Below are 23640 nucleotides of genomic sequence, written 5' to 3'. Positions count from 1 at the left end.
ACATCCGCGTGCTCTACCTACTTTGGACGTTCCACTCTATTTTATTTCGTTTCTTTCTTTCCGGAAGAGAGTTAATAACGCTTTGATAGAAGTTTGCCGCGTTCTTCGGCGAAAAACCTTTGTTCGATAGTCAGGAGTGGAGGAGGACGGAAGGGGGGAGTTCTATAGTAGTTGCGATCGCAAGAATCGAGTTTCCTTTTGCCAGTAAGTTTCATCGTGGATACGGTTTCTTTCTCGCCGCGATTTTTGGCACTCATTCGTTCGCAGTCGGTATCTGACTGGGCAAGGTTTGACCAGGAAAAACGAAATCAGACGCATACTCTCACATACATTCACACGTAGTATACGTAATCGTACACACACCGAGAAGTTCATCTATCAGATGAGAGAGACCAGAAAACATATCCGTACGAAGTTATTTCTATGGAACGCGTAGAAAACACACGGGAACATGACGTACGTACATGTATCGACTAGTCGAAAGAGAGAAGGATGAATCGGGGTGAAAGAGGCGCGAAAGGGAAAGAAATACTCGGCACACATTGAATCCACAAAATATCGAATTAATCCGGTCTGACGGCCTCTGTCCCAGATACGTTGGTCACGGATCATCTGGCTGTTATATCGGAACCTTTATTAATTAAACGGAAATCTCTACTATGTACTATTATTACTATCAACTACACTACTACTATTATTACTACCGCTATTACTACTATTACTATACTACTACCATTACTACTACTATTGCTACTACTACTGCTGCTGCTAATACTATTACTACTACTACTACTACTACTACTACTACTACTATTACTACTACTATTACTACTACTGCTACTATTACATAATAGGTATTTATATATTTACAATTGCGTGGTGTGGAGTGGAACATTGTGATATAATAGATTGGTGCTAACACCTTATTGAAATTGAAAATGAATTTAAAGAAATGAAACAAAAGAGAAAAAAAAACGACAAAAAAAAATGAAGATGAAGAAATCGTGCAATATTTGCGAGAATAGGGGAAAAATGCGGGCCGAGGCAGCTGTCACTGGCCGAAACGCGCGTTAAGTTTTCCGTGGTGTTAAAACCGTGGCGAGGAGAATGGAGCGAGGCACAAGACGAATGAAAATCACGTTTCCGTTCACTTTTCCAAGCCGTCGCGTCGCGACAAAACGCACCGGTCGATCCCGTTCGCGCAAATTCTTCCGACGTCTGACAGAAGAAAATGAAAAAAAAAAAAAGAAAAAAGAAAGAAATACGGTTGTTCGCCAAAACGGAACCGGATCGTCGTATCGTTTTGTTCGTCTGTGAAATCGGGGATCTCTTTGTCCAATCGCTTCTTTCCACGCTTCGTTTTCCCTTTTTCTTTCGAGTACTCGTTATCTCTATCTTGATACCTTGATATCTTGATATTTTTCATATGGAATTCGTCTGACTCAGCCAATATTACTCCAAGTTAAAGAAGGTTTAGTCGGAGGATTTGTTAATGCGAAAAATATATTACGAAATATTTCGATTTTTATTGCAAATGTTTCTACAAGGTTGGTTTTTTAAGCTTCGATCAGTTAAAATGTAGAAGATGTCACTTATTATTCGTTGAATGGTCCAATTTTTAATTGATCAGTGGATCTAACGCTTAATGTTCGCTATTGGCATTGTGGCGTACGTTAAAACGTAATTTTATCGATATTTAACGTTAACCATGTCTTTTGTATAATCAGATGTAACTTTGTAATTACATCTCCAAAGGTGTTGACAATTTAAAACAAATTTAGCGATTTCGACATACAGTAACGGACAAGGGTGCTAAAGATTATTGCAATTGTTTTAATCACTTGAATGCCAAATTTGCGCAATTAATCTGCCTTGTTGTAACGTAGAATTACGCTGATCGCAACTAGGATAAAAGTTCATAATTCGATCAGAGCAAGTTCGTGAGAAATGAAGATAATTAAATCCAAGTGGTATAGTTCAATTGATTTTCACGTTAAAAGTTAATCGTTTTACCCGACAAATGTAGCCATTCAGAAATCATTTCACATTTAAAATCGATTAACATTTTTCACGATGACTCTTAGAATCTCGGGACCAACTTCGATTTTCGTTACTGTGTCCTCGAAATTGCTGGGAACAGCGACATTGGCCAGAAAAATTTGCACGTGTAAGCAACGCGATACGGCGTGATCCATTCGATCGAGTGGCACTCGAAGAATCAAGTGCGATCGAAGCGCGATAGGGGGAAATTTGACAGACGAATTCGTTGGTTTAATCGTAGGATAAAAAGAAGGAAGAGAAAATAGAGGGAGAAAGGGAAAACTAAGAAGTGAGACGAGGGTGCGAGAAAGAAGTCGACGAACGCGCGACGAGAAGAAAAGAAACTATGGCTGTGCAAGTGAATATTATGAGTGTAGTTACATAGGTGTAGGTGTTACCTAGGGTCTAGGCTTAGCTGATCATAGGATAAGGAGCACGTTTATGGCGTTTTGTTTTCAGCTCGGCGAGCGACAGCTGCCCGTTTCGCCCTTGTACATTACCGAACTAAATAACAAAAAAAAAGTACTATTATTAATATCTCTTTATATTGTATATTAATATATACAAAGTACGAATTAATCATGGATATATATGTATATACACACACGGTATATGTATATATCTATCTTCGTATGAATATAAATATAAATATAAATATATATATATATATATATATGTATATATATATATATACATTTTGTTATTTTTCTCGGGGGATAATATATATATATATATATTAAAAAAAAAAGATACTGTAATAATTGTAAATCGTGCGCGCGGAGAAATCGTGGTTCTCCACGCGCGTACTAACTGAGCGTGTTCTACTCGTCATTCGAAAAGAAAGAAAGAAAAGAAAAAACGAAAAAAAAAAAGGAAAGAAAGAGTACTAATAATGGTAATAGGTAAAAATAATAATAATAATAATAAAAGGAAAAACGACGGCAATTGTGAAAAAGAGGGGAAAATAAGAAGAGAAACTTAAGATTAACAAGTGAGAGAAGAAAAAGAATTGACGCGACTGTCAGACTGAAAGTTGTGATTTTGCATGGCAAGTGTATATATAGGGAAAGAGGAAACCAGAAAAAAAGGGGAGGGGGGAAATAAAAACTTCTGCGTATGTAGATTCAACGGTATAGGTGAAAAAGGCGAGAAGGACTTAAAGGATAGAAGAAAAATGAAAATGAAGAATTCGTTAAACCGTTGCATTTTCGCGTGTGTGAGAATGAACCAGAAAAAGAGCAATGTGCGAACGAGAGAGAGAGAGAGATAATATGAGCGGTTCAGCGTATATGCGTATGAAAGAGTAACAAACGATGAGTGAATATACACTAGTATGTATGTCAGAAAAAAGAAGAAGGAACCAAATCGACGCGAAATGTCCTTCCTTTACCCCCATACCCTCACCTTCATCCCCTGGAATCCCGAAATAATAAGAAAGCATCTCGCTTCCCTTTCGTTCTTTTTCACTTTCGTTACGTGGAGCTCCTCCAGCACCATCTCGCTTCTTTCTCTTCCTTTTTTCTTCCGTTCCTTCGTTTATACTTCGTTGCGACACTCTACATGCACAGACACACAATACAAAACGTGAAAATCGGAACAGAGAGAGTCGAACCTAGCTAGACGAAAGTGTTGTATACACATATCTGATCGAACGACTAATAGTCGGCCACTATGAGAACCTTCTGTGTCTCATCGTCAATCGGACAACGTCGACCACACGAAGGACGCGTCGATGACGAGGGAACGAGGCCAGTCGGATCATCGAGCTGTCTGTCTGTCTTTCCGTTCGCATTGAAGGCGCGTCCTGCATCACGTTAAAGGTTAGCGTTGGTCGTTAGCGATCGTCTTCGATATTGTCACGATTAAAGGTGGAACTACCCCTACAAGCGTTAAACGTTGCATCTAGATGCTTTCGTTTGTTAGAGCTGTTTACACGATATCGTTCGCGCAAGGAATTTTCATCGGTGTGAGATGTTCGTATTGTAATACGTCGAGGAAACATTGGTCTAAAATTTGTATCGGTCTTCAACAACCGTGTTTGATTTGCGTTAAGCCACGGTTACAATGGATCTACGTTCTGATGGGCTATCGTTCTGACGGGTGGGACACTCGATAGTCGCGAGAAGACGCATCCACTGTAGCCTTAGGCACGCACACGACTGGCGCTTATAGGGAACACCTTAAGGTCGTTTATTGACGAGGAAGAAGACGCTCGAAGAACCTGTCGCGTGTAAGATGGTCGGTGAGCACAAAAGGTTCGTACGAAACGTGGCACGCTATGGTCTCCGTCGTTCTGGTTTAAGATCGGACGAATCATTGGGTATCAGTTACATTTTCGGCTCCGACAAACGTACAATAGGCGCACTATCGACGAGAAGAATAGAAAAAAAGAAACGTTGAAAGAAAGAAAAAAAAGAACAAAATCGCAAAAAAATGGAAACAATAAAAACGATTGAAGGAAATCGTGCACGAAAAGAAAATAAAAAAAAAAAAAAAAGAGGAATACACGGAAAGAAATCGAGCAAGCGAAAAACTAACCGCAGACCATGCCGATACAAACGAGGACTAACGATCATAGGGCGTAATTGATTTTATTACCGAGAAGACAAACGTGAGAGAAAAAAAGTAAAATAATTAATAATAATGGGAAAAAAGATGATTATTCTTACTACTTCTTATTGTTACTACGATTATATTCTTATTCTTATGGTTATTCTAACATTGCAAGTGTTATGTTACGATTGCAATTATTATATACACCTTTAATTATTATATAGTGTATAGATAATATATGGATGATGAGGATAAATGAAGCAAACATTACAAAAATTTGCAAAAAAAAAATCCAACAAAAAAACTATGGAGAATTAATCACATGTGCATTTAATGTATTTCATACTAATTTTTTGATTAAACATAATTGTGTGTTAACCGAGCCGTCTATCTTTCTTTTTTCTTCCAGATCATTGTTCTTCTCCCTGCCCGTTAACGTCCGTACGCTACTCGACGTCGAACGAACTTACGTACACGTAATCGGACGTTATCCCGCCCATAAGTCAAACATTTGCTAATCTTAAATGTGAAATTTATTAAAATTAGATTTACAGCGAGAGTCTTAGAATTCCTATAACACGCAGCATTGACCCACACAAAATGGAAAATAATTCAAGATACTCTATATCGATAAAATTCGCAATCAATCCAAACGTGTATATGAAAGTTGCAAGATATTCGCAGCAATTATACAGGGTGGTTGGTAACTGGTGGTACAAGCGGAAAGGGGGTGATTCAACGCGAAAAAAGAAGTCGAAAATATAGAATAAAAATTTTTCGTTTGAGGCTTTGTTTTCGAGAAAATCGACTTTGAATTTTCGCTCGGTACGCGTGCGGTACCTTATAACGGATCTCACCGTAGATCGTTGTCTCGATGGAAAAATTAAAAAAAAAAGAAAAAAGTTAAAAAAAAGATGTTTATTCTATATTTTCGACTTCTTTTTTCGCGTAGAATCACCCCCTTTCAGCTTGTACCACCAGTTACCAACCACCCCGTATATTCAATAAGAAATTAATTCTCGTAAAGGGTTAAACGTATAATAAACGTTAAAAGTAATCCCAAAGTGAATATCGGATTCTTTATAAAATACAACGAATGCTTGTTTAAATATCTTCGTAAACTTCGCGAAGTATGTATTTGTACTAAATACCTTGCAGCTTCTACATACATTTTCAAATTTCTTTGAAACTTTAACGATACAATCGTGATAGTCGAGTCTCGTTACGGTGCTAATGATATTTTTGAAAGTATCGTTCGCGTTGTTTCACCTAACACTTCAAACTCTGAACACACTGTGTCTATATAAGATCAATAATGCAAAACTTGGGTTCCAGTCAACCGACAAACGATCGTCGATCATCGTACGGAGGTTAACGCAGTCGCAAGTGGGGCAAGTTTAGCGTGCGAATGCGATCATCGAGCGTCCGAATCATCGTAATTTCTGCCAGCTGTGATACCTGGTTTTAACCAGGGCACGCGTCTCTAGAGACGGTCGACAGCAACAGTTTCATTTCGTTTGAAGCGTTTCGTTTCAGATCACTGTATGTGTCGATCGTCAGTTTCAGGCAGAGGCGTCGCGACGTTGTTTGCCGTACCCGTGTCTCTGTCGATACATCCGGCTGCTATCGTCGGATCCGGCGGTCGGACGTATCGCTGTTGGAAAAACTAAACTATCGGGGCCGCGTTCAAACGTCCGATAATTCGCCCGGGCCGGATCCACTTTCCGCCATTTCTGACGATCCTCGCGTCCCGTTGTTGTCACGCTGACCAATTTTCCTTCGTCCACCGACACTGCGTGCATCGCTTCAGTTTTATTTTCCCTGCCGCTTCAACGCTCGCTGGCTTGTTATCCGCGACGAAACAAAGCGACAGTTTTGTGATTCCTGGCATTGGAACGAGTCGAGAGGATTCCTTGTTAACCGAGAGCCAGGTTTATCGTTCCTTTTATTGGTAGTTGAAATACAGAGCGATGTTATGGAGTTTGTATCTCTGGTGTTAGCTGATAAGAAGCATAATCGTCTGATAAGAAGCATAATTGTCTGATAAGAAGCATAATTGTCTCGAGGGTTAGTGGTGTGGATTTGGAGTAATCGCAAGACTGTTTAGAGGAGAAAGAAAGTTTAAGGTATACAAATGTAATCGCAGATTACTATAGGTAATTGTAGATTAACGTAAGTTACAGCTTGTAAAAATAATTACTTTTCACTGATATTGACATTTAATCTTTTTTTAACGTATGTTTAACTGCTATTTAATTTCATTCTAATTGCAAAATTGCTATCTATATTGAAATATGATGTTCGACTCTAAAGATGGAAACTTCTATATCAAGTTGTACACTTATGTATAATCAACGATTATTCAATTAGGATGAATTGAACTGTGATAATTTGCTCATGAACGTAAGTTCTTATCGTCAAATCATCTTGCAACATAAAATTACACCTATAATTCGTAAAAAGGTTGAGTTAAAGAATTACATTAAGAAATTAAAAAATTGAACAATCAATAACAAAATGAATAACAGAAACGTCGTCGCTAAAATACTTCACAGAAGGTGCTCGCGCAACCATCCAGAAAATCGAGACAAATCGTCGATACCAGTTACATTTGCATTTCGTTTTCTGACAGCAACGCAACAAGTCCCCGCTGCCGATTCAAAGACGTCGAGAGCGTCGAAGTAGAACGAGTGACAGAGAAAGACCATTTCTCTTTCGTTCTTTCACGTTGATACTTCCGATCTGTATCCTGAAAGCCGTGAAAAGGTGTTCTTGCGTTCAACGCGAAAGGCATTTTGTCCCGCTTGAATTATTAATTCAATTCCATAGCGAATCGATGCATGACCTTTCCAAAACTTCACACGCGTGGTAACATTCCTATGAATAGTTCGTGTGTGTATGTGTGTGTGATTTTTTTTTTGTTTTTTTGTTTGAGAGTGTTTGTATAGATCCTGTGCTAAGCTACGTGGCAAAAGATTGTATTTTAACACGTTTAGTGTCTGTAGCATTTTGTATCGATATTCATTTATTATATAATCCTGCAGGATTTTATATTTATGCAGCGTTTAGTGATCGAACATATAGAAGTATAAAATTTTCTTAATTGTCTTTTCGCAATCCGCAATTCGACCGTAATATTCTGGAAGTTTAAACGTAGCGCAGACATCACCGTATCGCAGGTGGATCATTTACAAACGATACGATCCAAGTGCTATATGTGTTAGGAACGAAACTTCAAGCTACAAAATAGCTTGTGCAAGAGTGCTTTTAGATAGTCTTTCTCGCGAAAAATTCCAATATTTCAATTTTTACCGTCGTTTTCATCATCCCGTTATACATATAAACACATGCGAGCCAGCTTCTTCTTGGCGGAGGAATTCACAGACCAAAGGTACAAATTACCTGGACTTGATGAACGATACGATTCACTTAAATACTACGCGTCTAATTGTAACGAACGAGATCTGAAGCTGCGTAAACGGCAAAGATCCTAATCGATTCCTAATTCCACGAGAGAAGCTCCAACATTTTCGATTCCTCGCATCGTTTCGATCATCTCGTACGAACATACGTGAACCAGTTTCCACCTCGTGAACAATGTTGCACGGACGAAAATTAGGAATTGCAAATAGCTTCTAAGACTAATAAATAGGAACTGTATCCACTTCCTGCGAGTTAACATGCAGCCTTACACGCACACGTGCGCACGCTGGGGGCGGAGAGAACGCGAAACAGAATCGAAATTCGAATCGAAGCGAGAAAACAAAGAAAAATAGAAAAAAAACAAAAAAGAAAAGAGAGAAAGAGATAGAAAAGAGAAAGCCAGAAATAGAGAGATGACGCGGCGACGCATTTTCGTCAGGCTTGCGCTGACCCTGTGGTTTCTGTTGTTGCAGAGCTGAAAAATTGGCGGATATCGCAAATATTTGAGAGACAGAGTAACACCGACGAGAGGAGGCGGTGCTCGTTGTGCGGTAAGGTCGTGTCGAACGTGCGCAATCACTATTACGTGCATTTCCCGGGAAAGTACGCCTGCCCGCTCTGTCCTGCGGTTTACACGCGTAGCGACACGCTGCTCACGCACACGCGTACCAAGCACGCGCACGCGCAATAGCGCACGCGTGCGTACCGACAACTGCGGATCTAGCGCGACGATCCTTTACAATCGATCGTATTCCAAAGGCTCTTCTTACCATTCAAAATGATATCTCCATATCATCGCGGTTACACGTTTTTTCGCGTTTTAGGATGAGTTTCCAGATTTTCGAAAGATGCAGCTGCTTTTTGATTATTTGTATTTTGGAACGGTTCTGGCTGATTTCGTGGTCTTCGTGATTGAAAATGAGTGGAATGATTTTTCACTAGAAGCAAGTTGTTGCGTAGGAGAAAGGTCGACGTCGTATCGTTTCGTGACGAAGAATTTGTATGCGGTGTTTTCAGGAGAAATGTTAAATTGCTACGGAAAGATGTAATGTTACGTACGAAGTATATATATGTTTTTTTTCAATCTATAAGTACGTATTAGGTTTTGTAATGTTCGAGCTTGACAATTAAATGAAAGGGCGTGTCTAGAGTCTAAAACTCACCTTGCTACCACTCGTATGTGTTCAGATTAAAGCAAAGTGAGGTATAATGACAGAGGATGTATTTATCTAATAGGATCGTACCTCAGTGGCGTTCGTTAATAGGGTAGACGATTTATTCCTCTAGGTCGATGCTTCGGTGCGAAACACGATGTACGTAATGAATTTGTCATTTTGTGACTGCCAAAGATATTTCGTTATGTTGTGCACTTGTATATTTCGTTGAACTTTCATCGTGAGACTTTAAGCGTTCAGTTGCGTTGCATTGCATTAAGATATGCTGTAAAATATGCAATGTTCATACATTTCTTCCTCGTGATTCGTGAAATTGCACGTATGGAAAGTATTACGTTGATTTTTCTTTCTTACAACATCATTAATAGACGTTCAATTTCTATGTACAGGGTGGTTGGTAACTGGTGGTACAAGCGGAAAGGGGGTGATTCTACGCGAAAAAAGAAGTCGAAAATATAGAATAAAAAATTCTTTTTTTAATTTTTCTTTCTTTTTTTTTTAATTTTTCCATCGAGACAACGATCTACAGTGAGATCCGTTATAACGAGATGTGATAAAGTGCCGAGCGAAAATTCAAAGTCGATTTTCTCGAAAACAAAGCCTCAAACGAAAAATTTTTATTCTATATTTTCGACTTCTTTTTTCGCGTAGAATCATCCCCTTTCCGCTTGTATCACCAGTTACCAACCACCCTGTATATGAAATATAGAAGCATCTTTTTTAGGGATTCAATGATATATGAATCTTTACAACTATGGTGATCAAAATTTAATACTTGAAACTTACGAAATACATAAATTAAACATTCGTTTTAATACTTGATATTCTATTTAATTTCTACCTCTTTAATCGCATTCGTAAGTTTACGTAATTGGATATAAAAATGTTTCAAACACTTGCGTAGGCTATATGTCTTGCAACTTTTATATCAACTACAATTATATCATTCTTCCTATCACAAAGTTGCAAGTCTTGTACAGAATGAAGCACACGCTTCAAAGATTCACACAGAGATCTAAATAATCTATTGACACCATTCTGTCCTTTAAACTTCTACGTAAACCACGTGCATCTACACTTAGAAGATACGTGTAAGACACTCAGATGTTCTGTGTTATGTATCTTGGTATCTCAACTTCTACCAACTTCCGTAGATCAATGGCGTCTTCGTTTCAAAGATTCATAGAGACGTACGGATATTCTATCCTGCTATTGATCTTAACTCTTAAACGATCTAAATATCCACTGTCCTTCAAACTTCATTGCCCAAAGTTAGCTGTAATTGTATACAATTTTAGAAAGACAAAGAATTTAATAATTTCTAGAGATTATTTATAAATATCTATATTTTGAAATTTTTATGAGCGATGGATATACGAGCTACAATTCAAGGCTCAGAATTTAAAGTTAGTTTATTATTGGCAGAAACCTAAAATTGAGAAAACTTCTGCCAATATTGGATATCATATTTTCTGTCGTTTCCTGTTATGTATAGGCTACATACACATAGAAATCTACGTTAGATCGTCGAATTTTTGTTACTTAATTTCTTCAGTTTCAGTCTATTTCACTCAGATATTCGTTTGTGGAAAGAAAACTCTGATAGTTGCGCATGTTAATATTTTCATTAGTCGTAATCGAAGATTTCATAAGAAATGGACTTTAGAGGAAGATATTGTCTTCTTCTAGTAGTTGAATCATCCTAGAACGTATTGTCGTGTAAAAATTCGCAAAATTGAGCAAAGCTCGCTTTTAGTCAATTTAAGATTCTCGTGGGTCCAAGTATTCGTTAGAAAGATATTCTCTCGCCCATTTAAATTGTCATTTTTGCCAAAGCAAACATTTTCCAACAATTTCCAGTTCTGGAATTTTTACAAATCTTAATCCACTTGTTTGGTGTGCACCTTTGCATAAAGCTTTGTATATCCCGAATTTTTCATATTTAACTTGTAAGGAGAAGCGTCTGTTATAAATATTAATTCACATGATTAACGGGAACCTTTAATTACAATTCTTTTATACATAGAGGTACGTATTTTCGCTGTAAGCCTATAAAAGGAGAATATTAGAGTAATTTTTAATATACGTCGCTATAAGCGCTCGATACTTATTTTGCATCTTATTTCCAGCTCCTTTGCTATTTCTAGGAGACTCGTGATATTTATATTCATATAACGTTACATCACAGAAAAACTGGTTATGATGGGAATTATTTCGCTCGTAAGGACTCGAGTTACCTGCATTATGCATTAAAATAGGTATACAACGCTGCTGGTATACGAACTGTTTTGCTAAAAAATAAAAGTAGTTTAAGGTTCATAATATCAGGCTTTATCAAATTATAAAAAAAGAAAAAAAAAATGGCAAAATATCTTAAGCCTTTTCAGCGAAGGTGTATGAATATTTTAAACATTTACGTAGCTACTTAAGTAGCTACTTGAGTAGCGTGGTTAAGTTTAAGAACCAGTACTCTTAAGTTTTGTACAGATTAAACACAGTTACCCCTTCAGTAGTGATTGTATATGTAGGACAATATAAATTTAGAATTATTATAAACAACGCGTTTCATATTGTGAAAAAAAATTAGAGATGACGGGAGAATTGTGAAACAAAGCCAAAGATATATAGCGATATTTAATTATACAGACAAATTCTAGTAGGGATTTTTCTGAACCCCAATTCTTTTTATACGTACGTTTGCCTTGCGTCTTCGAATTTTTATTTTTACAATCTTGCTTTCGTTTTAAGAATAGAAAGATTTTTAATCGATAATTAACTCGTTTTAGAAGAAACTCTTATGATATAAAATTATTGATAATTAATTAAACTAATATTGATAAATATTCTCTCACATTTTTCACAAATTTTTAACGGTAAAAAAGTATAATTAGATCGATAATGATATAAACGATATACAGCAGGGTTAATGAATTGTGGGCGAATGAAAAATTAGAGTGGTGTGATTAAAATATATCGATATTACATACAGCTACATTTCTGTTTCAATAAAAGACAATATTAACTTTGCTGAAACCACCTGCATGTTTTTAATAATAGCAAAAATAAAAAAACCCTAAAATCAATCATTTCGACGAGTCTGGCAGTTTTAGTATAACGTCAAACATGTGTTTTATTAATTAAATCTTTTAACAATTTGGATCAATCGACACATATTTTAATACTTACGTTCAGCAATATACGCGCACATGTACTCTGAAACCAACTTTTTTTAATAAACCTGTTCTTTCATCGTTTGTTCAATTAATTAAATAAATTACTCGTAACTCTGTAAGTGACTTATAATATATTCTAAGTTAGATGTAGAAAGGAAATATCGTTACCACACTGACAATCATTTCGTAATACAAAGACCTACATATTATTTAGAAGATCGAGTACACAGCGTAAAAGAGCATTTTCTCTGTCTAAAACAGGCGTGAAAAATCCATTAAACAATCCAAGGAACCCGTAAAACGACAGCTTTTAATGCTATTGTTTTTGCTTAGCAAAAAACGAATGTTTAATCACCGGGAAATCCAGGTTTTCCGTTAAACAAGACATCACCTAGCAACATTGGTAGGAGGCTCCATCCCCTCTGGTCATTCTTTAACATTGACTTAAACCAATGGACATCGTAGGTCGTTGCCCTCACTCTACTCACGAAAGGTGTGAACAACGAATCCACGTCCTTAATAAAAAGGGAAACACCCACACCGAGCTTTCTTCTGTAATCCTACGAAAACGAACTACAGTGTTCCTACAACATTCATCCTGTCGATTACGAGGCTACTTCGGTTGTCTCTCTTACTCGTTCCTTGACTACGTTATATCTTAGGATATCGTCTACGTTACTACATATCAGTGTAAAAGTGTTGAAAATATATAACGTTTATAGCTCTGTTAATCACAGTGTTATACTTATTCAATCACCCCTATTATCCTAGCCGAAATAAGGGGATCGATCTATTCGTGGTGTCGATTCTTGCAATCGTAACGGGAATTTACGACTCCCGTTGACGCGCACTCTCGCAACCGCGTCTCCCCGCGATAGGCCGAAAATACATGCTGGATTTCCCGGTAATTAAACATTCGATTTTTGCTAAGTCACTACCTGCTTTCTCCGGGTTTCCTAATAGCGTGTAGTAAATCTAAGGGCCTTTCTAAACTGGCTATAAACAGAAAGCATCTCTAGGATATGGAGCTTATTCCGTAAATTGACGACATATGTCAAAACAATAGCATTAAAAGCTGTCGTTTTACGGGTTCCTTGGATTTATTGAGGGTCGAAGGACGGTGCGCAGACCGTTGGCGGTCAAGCAGCGCCGGATGGCGTACAGATGCCTTGCGCGACGTAACACAATCCCTTCTTACAAACACAATTTCTTGAAATTTCGTCTCTGAAGCGTTCAGTTTCTCTAATCCAGCCAGCTGTTGGAGGGCACCGAAAATCGAAATTTCTCAATCGTTTGCAGTGCCGATTCGCACCAACGTTCCCACCAAGGTGATATTAATTCTGAGACAGGCGGTGATTCGATTCGACTCAGCTTCCCAGCGGACCAACGTGCTGGGTCCAACATCGTAAATGTGCGAGCGGAAAATTTGATGGCTATACTTAAACGTTTTACGCTCTCCTAAACTCGACGAATTCCGCTCGGTGCACGGATTTCCTGTTCCAAGGTTCGACGCGGCAACCGCGGGTCTTCTGATAGCCTGGCACTCTTAGTTTCAAACGTTATTACAAACTGGAAACGATAGACCAGCCAGCGACCGGGTCCCTTGTGTCGAGATATTGTCTGGCTCGCCTCAACTTAAACGTTTCCTTCGTATCGCGCCCGGTCCCGTTGTAAAACCGAGTGATTTCGATAATGGAAAATTTGATAAAGCTATGTTGAGTTTTATGTTCCTCGTGGAAACGATATTTTTCTGCTTTGTCGAGATGGTTAGGCAGATCGATCGTGCACGTTGCTTTCGGTTAGATCCGCAAAATCCAAGCGAAATTGCTAGCTGAAGAATGTCCATGAACTTTCCTCCGACGTGTTTTTAATCTCCAGAAGTGGAAGTTTCATGCAACGTGTGACTCTCCGTAAAATCGTAGTTACATAAAGGCTGTTTCGGTAATACAGAGATGGAAATAGCGATTACGCAACTTTGATTGACAAGAAACAATTAAATTTAACAAACTAATTAAATATAAGCGCTTTTGGTATCTGGTTTCCTCCGGCATAGTAAAACATGGATTGCTCGAGTTTATTAGTTGTAAAAAAGTTGTAGTTTCGTATAGCAGGTGATAGTTTATTGCACGTTGTTACGTATCTGTGTCTGAAAGATTATCTTTCTGAACGGATGCAAATATTCCTTAAAATCAGTAGATCCGCAGGATTACTCGTTTGATCAATTTCGTCGAACTTTATCAAATTTTTAACCCTGCAGCTTTGTAAAAGGGAAAAGGGACAGGCGGTGACTGTGAAATCGATAACCCCTGACTTGGTAGACTGAAAATTGAATTCGTTTCGGCCTGTCCTAGATTTTTAAAAGTTCGTACCTCGCGTTTGGTATGGTTCTTGTGTAACGTCAAACGTAGAAAATTAGCATGTTAAAGAATGTAACAAAATTTGCTTTCCTTTTTATCAGCAATTACTTTTCATTATATGAAATATATTCAGAAAATGACGAAACGTATCTCATAGTAAAAATCTCTTATTTCATGCACCTTTTTAAAATACGTTTTGTCGAGATCCATACATGTTAAGTTTCCCAGCGACAAGAGAAAATGTCAAAGCGAAAGAGGTTGTTATAAAATGTAAACGAACTGTACCTTCTACGTGCTTTTAATCTTTAGAATTTGAAGTTTTATAGATTGTACGATTTTCTGTAAAATTGCAATTACATAAAGGGCGTTCCAGTAATACAGAGACGAAAACAGCGATTAAGCAGCTTCTCTAATTAAACTTATAATTGTTGCGAAAGGTTTAATTAAATCTTCATTTGCTATACACACGAGACTGGTAGAGTAAAAAGGGGTAAAATGACATTCGTGTTGTTCTATGTCGAAAATATGGACGGAAAATAAAGTTCCATTAAACTGGCGCTACTTCTGCTGCGTTGTAGCATTTCACTTCGCGAAATGCAAATACCTTCGCACCAGCGTAAAATGAAACGAAATCAGAGCCTTTTAATGTTTTACGATATTCATCTACATTCGCAGGTAGATTACAAATTTCAATTTTTCATGTTTCAAATTCTAATTTCCTACATTTCAATTTTCTAAATAACAATGCTCATTGGTTGGACATTCTACTATTTTCGTGGTTGGAATAAAAGACTTTTATCATCAAACTTCCAATCGCATACACACTCCGAATTTGAATTTTCTGCATTTAAATTTCCCACATTTCAGTTTTATTTAAATTCCATAGGGAAAATTGAAATTCTGTTAATATCAACTTCGTCGATGGCAACGATTATTAAAAAATACCTTTTACATCTCAACGCTCTGAATTACAAATGAACGTATTATATTCGCCACAGTACATTGCCTTAACACAAATACGCGAACCTATTCAAATCGATGTCCTCACCCCCTGTATCCATCGAAGCGTTCTAATCCAATCTGAGGAACAAATTCTCGCCGTTGTTCACGAGTTTATAAGAAGCAGACATTTAGTAGACACGTTGTTTAACTTGCTAACTGGGTCGTCCCTTAACTGCAAACTTTTATAATTACGGAATTGCAAGTTAGCAGAAGCAAGTTAAAGTTGAAGATTTTCAAATAACATACAAAATAATCTGTAAAGGAAAAAGGGCGATTCATCGGCGAAGATTAATTTCAAAATCAACTGCAAAACAATTGATGTAAAATTATAGACGTATCTGATATAGTAGAAATTAATAAAAGATTTTGTAAAAATTTTCATAGATAGTATTATCCTGTTAGTTTCAAAAGGATTGAAGAAAATATCGAGATGCTGGATACCGAATTCCAATGCTTCTTCGAGAGATTATTTCTCTCTTTGTCGATCCTGAATTTAGTAGTTCGTCCCATTAATAGCAGTGACCATGTGATTCGCACAAATATTGGTTCTTTCGTGACCCACGTTCCTCGCTTTTCCGACCGCTTTTGCTCTCTGGTTTCCTGAACAGAGGCATTTCGTGTGTATGAAACAATCCGATTACACGTTGTCCATGTTTGGAAGGGTTGATCCACATCGAGAGACTCGCGTAACACGTTGTTGGTTGTGTGATAGGATTAAATAGTTTAAATGATTGATTTTTGATTCTTACGCAAAAATATTGAACGAGCGTATTTATTTTCGTACTTAGAATCTATTTAATAGAAATTTTTCATTTTAGAAGTGTCTACAGGGATAAAAAATTCTATTTTTACTTGCGATATTCTGATTAGTAACTAAATATGAAATTATAAGAATTTCACAGATGATCTTCGCTGTGAAGTTTCCTAATTTTTCAATTGACTCGATAGCCACGCGACTTGAATCGATATTTTCAAGTGTCTACGTAAATCTTCGAAAGCTCTGTTCGAAGAACGTTCCTCGTTTTTTAGTTGAAGAGGATGTTGCGGTTAAATGGAAAGAATCAATACAAACAACTTTTGATTACGCTAGCCGCGATTAAACGTACTTGTCTTTGAGAAAAAGTACGTGAAACGGAACTCTGAGAAATTGCCAGAAACCGCTTCGTTAGAAAGCTTCCCTTAACGTTTCTTTCGAAGAAACAAAATACCTCCCTTATAAAGCATCTGCATCTTTCCTCCTTTTCTTATCGATGAAATTAATTTTTTAAACGAATAATTATAACGCAAATAGTACTATTAACTGGCGAAAGTTGAACTTCCGATTTATATAAATCACGTTGAACATTTAACGATATATAAAATTTAACGTAAATAGAGTTTAAGCGAGAAAAGACGATGCGTATTGTGTCACTAACATCCCCATTAACTAGCCATAATGGAAACGTCGTTAATAAAAAGAAAAACGTACAGGATGTGTTTTAGAGTAGAATCCAAATCGTTTCGCTGAAATATAATTCTGAAATCGAATCATAGCGGTTTAAGTTAGACCAATGTTATTTTTCATAAAATAATATTCCGCGTTGATTATTAGAAAAAAAAGTGAGTATATTTTTTCAAGGCGTGGAAACACAGAAAAAAGAATTAATTATGGAACTAACGAGATAATATTTATTTAAATAATAAAATAGTAGGTAATTTAATACAAAATCAAAATTCTCAAAGATTCAACTTAAATCGCTATGATTATCAGCGCGGAAAATATCGCCCACTTCTTTAAACACCCTGTATTAATTGACGAACGAACAGGCGCATACTTAAAGAATTTTTAATTAACGAACGTAATTTGGCGAACGGTTCGGCCATATCTTTAAGACTGCAGTTGCAATGAATTCCGGTTTTATATCGTTTGAAACTTTCGCAAGCTTCCGCTTTAATATTCTCATCTGATGGTGTCATTTACCCGCTCAGTTTTTGCTCGTAAACTTTCGTCGATTAGCGACGTTTCCATTACGGCTTTTTAGAACGAGCGTCATTCGTTCGACATCTAAAATCGCAAAAGCACGATTATATGGTCGCGTTTTGCGATTTCGGTTCGTGTACAGGTTATTACGACACGCAGTTTAACATCAGAGGAACTAGCCGGGTTACTTTGGCCTATTAACGAATCGGCAAAAGTTATTATTAAGTTGTTTCATAAGTTCCGCCGTTCTTTGCTGTCGAGCAAATTTTCAGAATTAAATTTAGAATTCCGAATATAACGTGATAGAATGAAAGTGCGGAGCGTAATCTGGAATTCTATCGCGAAGTTACCCGCGAAAACGTGACGTTACGCTTAAAAAAGTGTCTAAAAAAACATTAAAAGAAAGAGAGAGAGAGAGAATTAAAAATGCACAGTAGTTCTCTGTGTATCGAAATTACTGTTTTCTTAATTGTGTTGGATCTTTAATCAGAAAAATTGGCAACGTGCTGAAAGAATGGTGAGCGAAGGATACAAATTTGATAAAAACAGAAAAGAAAATTGAGATAAACATAAAGTAACAGTGGAACTAAAAATATTCGTCGGAACATATGGAAAGTGATATTTAAATTTATGGGGTAAGGGGGGAATGTTATACTCTTAAAGGAAATAGCAGACAGAAGAGATTCACTTAATTAACGTTAACAATGTAAAAACGAACAACGTGAAAATCAATGAAATTTCACAAACGTGACTCGTGATATTCTAAATTTTCCAAAGTTTTCGTAATTCCTAAAAATGTAAGATTTTGCCAATTTTTTAACTTGGAGAGATTTAAGGATAGACGTTAAGCATTGTTGGAGGAAGTTAGTTGGTTAGTTGGCAAGCTCGTTGGTTTAAAGTAATCGAACGGTAACTGTGGTTAACTGTACTTTTCAGTACTTGTATCTAGCAGTCATGTAAAAGTTTGTACGGTAAAAAATTCGAGGATATTTAGCGTTGCGCCGAGGACCTTCCATTTTGAGAGTTTTCTATCGGTAACGTTAGGTTTAAGCGAATTTACAAAACGATTACGGAGAAACTTGAATTGTATAAATGTATGCATATCTGTGGATTAATAGATATACGAAAATGTGGTTATGGAATAAATAATTTTCAAGATGAAAATAGTTGGTTCAAGTTTAAAAGCTTTCGACTGGAAGTCTGCGGGTACTTTGGGAAATTGATTAAGAATCGTTTAAGTATTTAGGAATATCGCACCGACCAGATTATAACGAAAATCGAACTGGATGAGATTAATCGCTTCCTCGATAATTCGAATTTTATTTTATTTTAGCACGCTGGAGATTAAAAATCAAACATTTTTTAGAAACGTATAAAACGAAAATATACATTTTCAATTAACGACTGGGAATCGATTAAATTGATTAAAAATTTGAAGAATCCTTATTTTTAAAACAAGCGATTTAAAATTTAAGTTTCGTTCTAAAAAAAAAAAAAATGAAATACTTGAAAAACAATTAGCACACTTCGAAAAATCCTAATCGCAATTCCATCAAAGTAAATCAGAGTTCACTACCTACACAAAATTCATCCTTTCCCCATTGTTCACAATATTTCCCTCGGTTTTTCACTGAAGACGAAATTTTGTCGAAGAACGTGCGTGAACGATGATTGAGTCGCGAAAATTCACAAGAATCCGAGAAGCAGTTGCTACTGGAGAGATGTGTGTACGAGAAAGTACTTATATATGTATGTATATAATTTTAGCGTGTATCACGACCGGCTCACGTGTAGTCGAGGCTCAACGATCAGACTCAAATAGGATTACTCGTGGCGCGTTGCCCGATAGATCGTGTGCAAACTTCTCCGTACATGATGTCGATAACCAGACGGCATAACGTGACGGTATAGTTGTGTTCACGCGGCACGGATTATCAGAAACGGCGGCGCCGTGGCAGAGCACCGCCTTCGAATAACTCTGGCTCGAGTGAAATATTCAATCGAGTCCGATACTCTATGTACACCGTCGTTCTCTAGCCCTTGTTAACGATCGATCGCGTTTTACCACGCAGCTAGAACAGTTTTCCTTGCGACTAACGTCGTTGTTTACCATTTCAGATTAGCTTAGAGCTCGTGAGCGTTAGAGATTAGTAGAACCTGCGATCACGAAAAATGCACGAAGAAGGTTATTCCGTAGGAGCGGGGGGCAGAAATAGTTTACAGTTTATGAATATCGTTTGGCAATTTTATGCAGAGTGTTGCGTGGTTAGAGTTTGCTGAATCAGGATTTGGACAGGGATGGTATTACTTTGAAAAGTATGATCAACTTCGTTGAGGCATTTTCCTCTCGGGTTGTAGGAATATTGGAAATTAAAGGAGAGAAAATTTCGGGAAATGGTAAAAAGAGAAGTTGAATTAAGTTTTGTGATTTTTATAACTGGTCAGAGCATCTAGGATATTTCTTATGAATTTTAAAATCGAATTAAGATAATCAACAGGTTTCATCTGTTCGAATCTGACACTCCGGACATCTGTTTAATCCTTTTTCAATCTCTCGGAACCTCATAGACTACGTTCAGATTGAAAACAGGCAACAGGCAACAGGCAAAGTGTAAAGACCAGGCCTGAGCAACTTGCAATTCATTAGATTCCTTGTATAATATTGGAGTATTTTTACCTTTTATACACACCAGTTTCTATATAGTTAGTGATCCTCTGTTAAACTAAATTCGAAATTCTATTTCATTCGATCTTGCTTTATTCGTGACATATAAAACATATCTTTTTACATCACTCGCTAACTCGATAAAAGCACACCAACATAGACATTCAACTCGGGAAATATGCAAGTAAATGAAAATTCTAAACTCCTTTCGAAACTAATTTACAGAGTGTATGATGTAAACTACGAATCATTTGAAATAGAACGTCGAATGTTGCTTAGACCTCAACGAACATCGCTACGATTTAAGATCGTACTATTTACCAAATGTTTAAGATCCCTCGATTCGTCACTCGAACCAATCACACAAATCCTCCTGCCCGAATATGTTCCTCGATATATGTTTTCCACGAAATCCTACACACCACGAGAATACACGTGTTATCCAAGGAACAAGAAGCAGGTGAACGCCAGCCACTTATACCTTGAGCCACACCGGAGGACTTATCACCATAGCTCAACGATTCTACGGCCGATACGATAATTCTTTCGGTATCGATCATCGTCTAGCGCAATCATAACTTTGCCACGTGCTCGTCAGAAGGATTAGAGGCGTACGGAAGCCGGGCACCGTTCTCAGGTAATCCCTCGATAATATCGGCAAACGTTCGAGCATTTTTCCTCGCCGACTGTGTCTATGGTTGCGTCGCTATGAAACGTGAGTATCCCATCTCGGCACGTTTGCCGAGGCTTCTGTATCCTGGAGAGATGATGCGAGAGGGATGACGCTTGTACGCGCGTGAATGAATTGTTGAGAGTTGAGAGCCTCTTTGTTTGCTGCTTCCATGTACACGTTGCCCGCTTTCACACACCTACGCTACGTATCTGTATCATACACAGGCTTACGAATGTATTCGAACTTTTGTAGAAAAACTTTTACGAGTATATCGTATCCGTTATGTGAAACATCTTGAAATTTGGAAATTTTCTTAACGTTGTTATGTTACGAGACTCGGCTGCTGTAATTATACTGGCAAAAGTTTGTCATAAATTTGGAAATAAAGAAATCATAGGATATTTGGTAAGAACGTATACACTGGTCCTCAGTATATGCGGCACTTTTTTTACGCTTTTTACTTTTTTTTTTTTTTGTTAAGCTATTTGAAATAAATAGGTGTTTCTTTTATATTGACAGACTTTAATTATGCGAATTTCATTCCACGTGGAACGGATACTTCGTAAATTGAGCAACTAGTGTATATGTTTCGTGGATATGGCAAAATCACATTTAAACGATCAATTATATCGCAATATTCAGTGGGACCGGTTTAACAATAATTGTTGTGTGTTTGTTCATACTGTATATTAAGTTTTTACTAAATATATGTTTGCAATAAGTGGCGCGTAATTTCTGTATATGTTTTTCGGTTGGCTTTAAATGTTGCCAATATAGTCGTGATAGTCGTGTATTGTTACTAATCAAATTTTAAAATGTTTCGTCTAACATACGTAGACATAAAAGTTTTCCATGGTAAGTGTTCATATAAATTCGTGAACCATTGTCACTTGCCCTCTCGATAATACAAAGATGTAGATGGTAAAATTCTTCCCTTCACTTTTACACAAATTTCTATCATAAATGTGATATTATTACATTGGTTAACTCGGTGAAATTCGTGAGCTTGATTAGGAAGCTTCTTCGTGCCTTTATTATTGTCATTACAAGCTTAGAAACCTGACGCTTGAAATGTTCTAATTGGGTTTCTCGTTGAGAAATGGTTCTAAACGACCAAAATTTGTAAACTCTACAGTTGTTATACCTTGTTACACGTTATAAGAGACTAAGAGTTTTCTTCCGGGAACTGTCCCTGTTTTAACAAACACTGACTATTTTAAGGGCCGCAAGAATTCAAGCCAGAAGATCGACGTTTAAAATTTTATCAGCTTTTCCTCCGAAAACTGACCTAAAACCTACCTTTAACATCTTGACTGTTCTGTTATACGTTTCCATATTACACGAAAAGATGTTACGCGTTAATTCTCTAAAAAGTCGAAATGCCTTTAAACATGTCGAACCGAGTCGTTAATAGCTCGTTATTATAATTCGCACGACAGTAAGCGACCAGTTAAATAAAAGGGGCGCGCACCGAGACAGATAAACCAACGATCGAATGTTTGTAACCTACCCCATCGAAAGAATGTAGAACAAATTCTACACTGTCTTGTCTTTTCACATACACACGGATTATCCTCTAAATGATAGCACACGCTACAAGGCGTTCTGCATACCTTGCAAATATATCTTACATAACAGTCAAAGTATTAAATTTATGATATTTCCAAAAATTCTTCGCCTACTTCACAAACTATCGAGAGCGAGCAAGCAGACAGAAATACATACACACCAAACGCTCAAACAAGTAACGAAAGAGTAAAAAAAAAATCAAAACCATCAAGGGTCAAAAACAAAAAAAAAAAAAAAAAAAGAAAGAGAAGCAGATGGTTAGAAAGGAAGCAAAATCGAAATGACGGCGTGTTGGGTTTTCAGGTATGGTGCCCAACGTGCCGGTCGGTCTTTCTTATCACGAGATGTTCGCCGTGTCGCTCGGCTCGCCGGCGCTGTGGAGATGCCGAGCCTGCGGCAAACAGGTGACCAACCGTTGGCACCACTTCCACATACACACCGCCCAAAGGTCCTTGTGCCCGTATTGCCCGGCTACATACAGCAGGATCGACACCCTCCGCTCGCACATACGCACCAAGCACAGGGAGATAGTGTTTGCCAAAGGGTCCTTATAGAGGACGCTGATTGCCCCGCGAAGGAAGAGGCCACCGCCACTTCCGCCTCCTCGTCTCTTCGACGACAGGCCCATCGCGCCTTTCTTCGGATTCGGGCTGCCCTGACCGAGCATTGACGCTCGATTTTTGAACCCTTATCTACGCGGAGAACGCATACAGCACTTTTAAACCAGACCTTCGACCGATCTTTTTCCATTTTTTGTTTCCCTCGAAGGGAATTGCTTTGATATTTTCCACGTCTGACTTTTACTTTTTCCAATGTAATTCGCGTATTATTGTCGTTGAGTGTCGGTAATGGCACCTTGACGGGTTCTTGGAGTTCTGAAGGCTTCGAAGCGAAGTACGAGTTTTCGAGTATAAACACGACGATAGTGGCACGGGGTATATATATATTTCGAAGTTATGGACAGAGAGGAAGATTTTCACGCGAGGATGAGTGGTAATGCTATTCGGAGGATTCTCGCGTTTCAAGACCACGAGATGGAGAGTTCGAGAG

The 23640-nt window shown here is 37.6% G+C and overlaps 1 protein-coding gene across 2 annotated transcripts in view; it reads left to right on the top strand.

The window, feature by feature from the left end:
- LOC138183571 (protein tramtrack, beta isoform) overlaps nt 1–23344 on the top strand; it is an 83088-nt gene extending 59744 nt beyond the window's left edge. Inside the window, exon 5 of one of the 2 annotated variants that reach the window (XM_069120688.1) lies at nt 22894–23344. In XM_069120688.1, coding sequence (XP_068976789.1) covers nt 22894–23144 — 251 coding nt within the window. In that variant the 3' untranslated portion in view covers nt 23145–23344. Of the gene's footprint in view, nt 1–8489; nt 9044–22893 lie in introns of those variants that run through there. The other variant, XM_069120689.1, reaches the window with a different exon arrangement.
- The last annotated feature ends 296 nt before the right edge of the window (nt 23345–23640 follow it).

Source organism: Bombus flavifrons, chromosome 9 (genome assembly GCF_040668555.2).
Source record: "Bombus flavifrons isolate JBK064 chromosome 9, iyBomFlav1_principal, whole genome shotgun sequence".
NCBI lineage: Eukaryota > Metazoa > Arthropoda > Insecta > Hymenoptera > Apidae > Bombus > Bombus flavifrons.
This window is presented reverse-complemented; position numbering and strand designations above follow the sequence as displayed.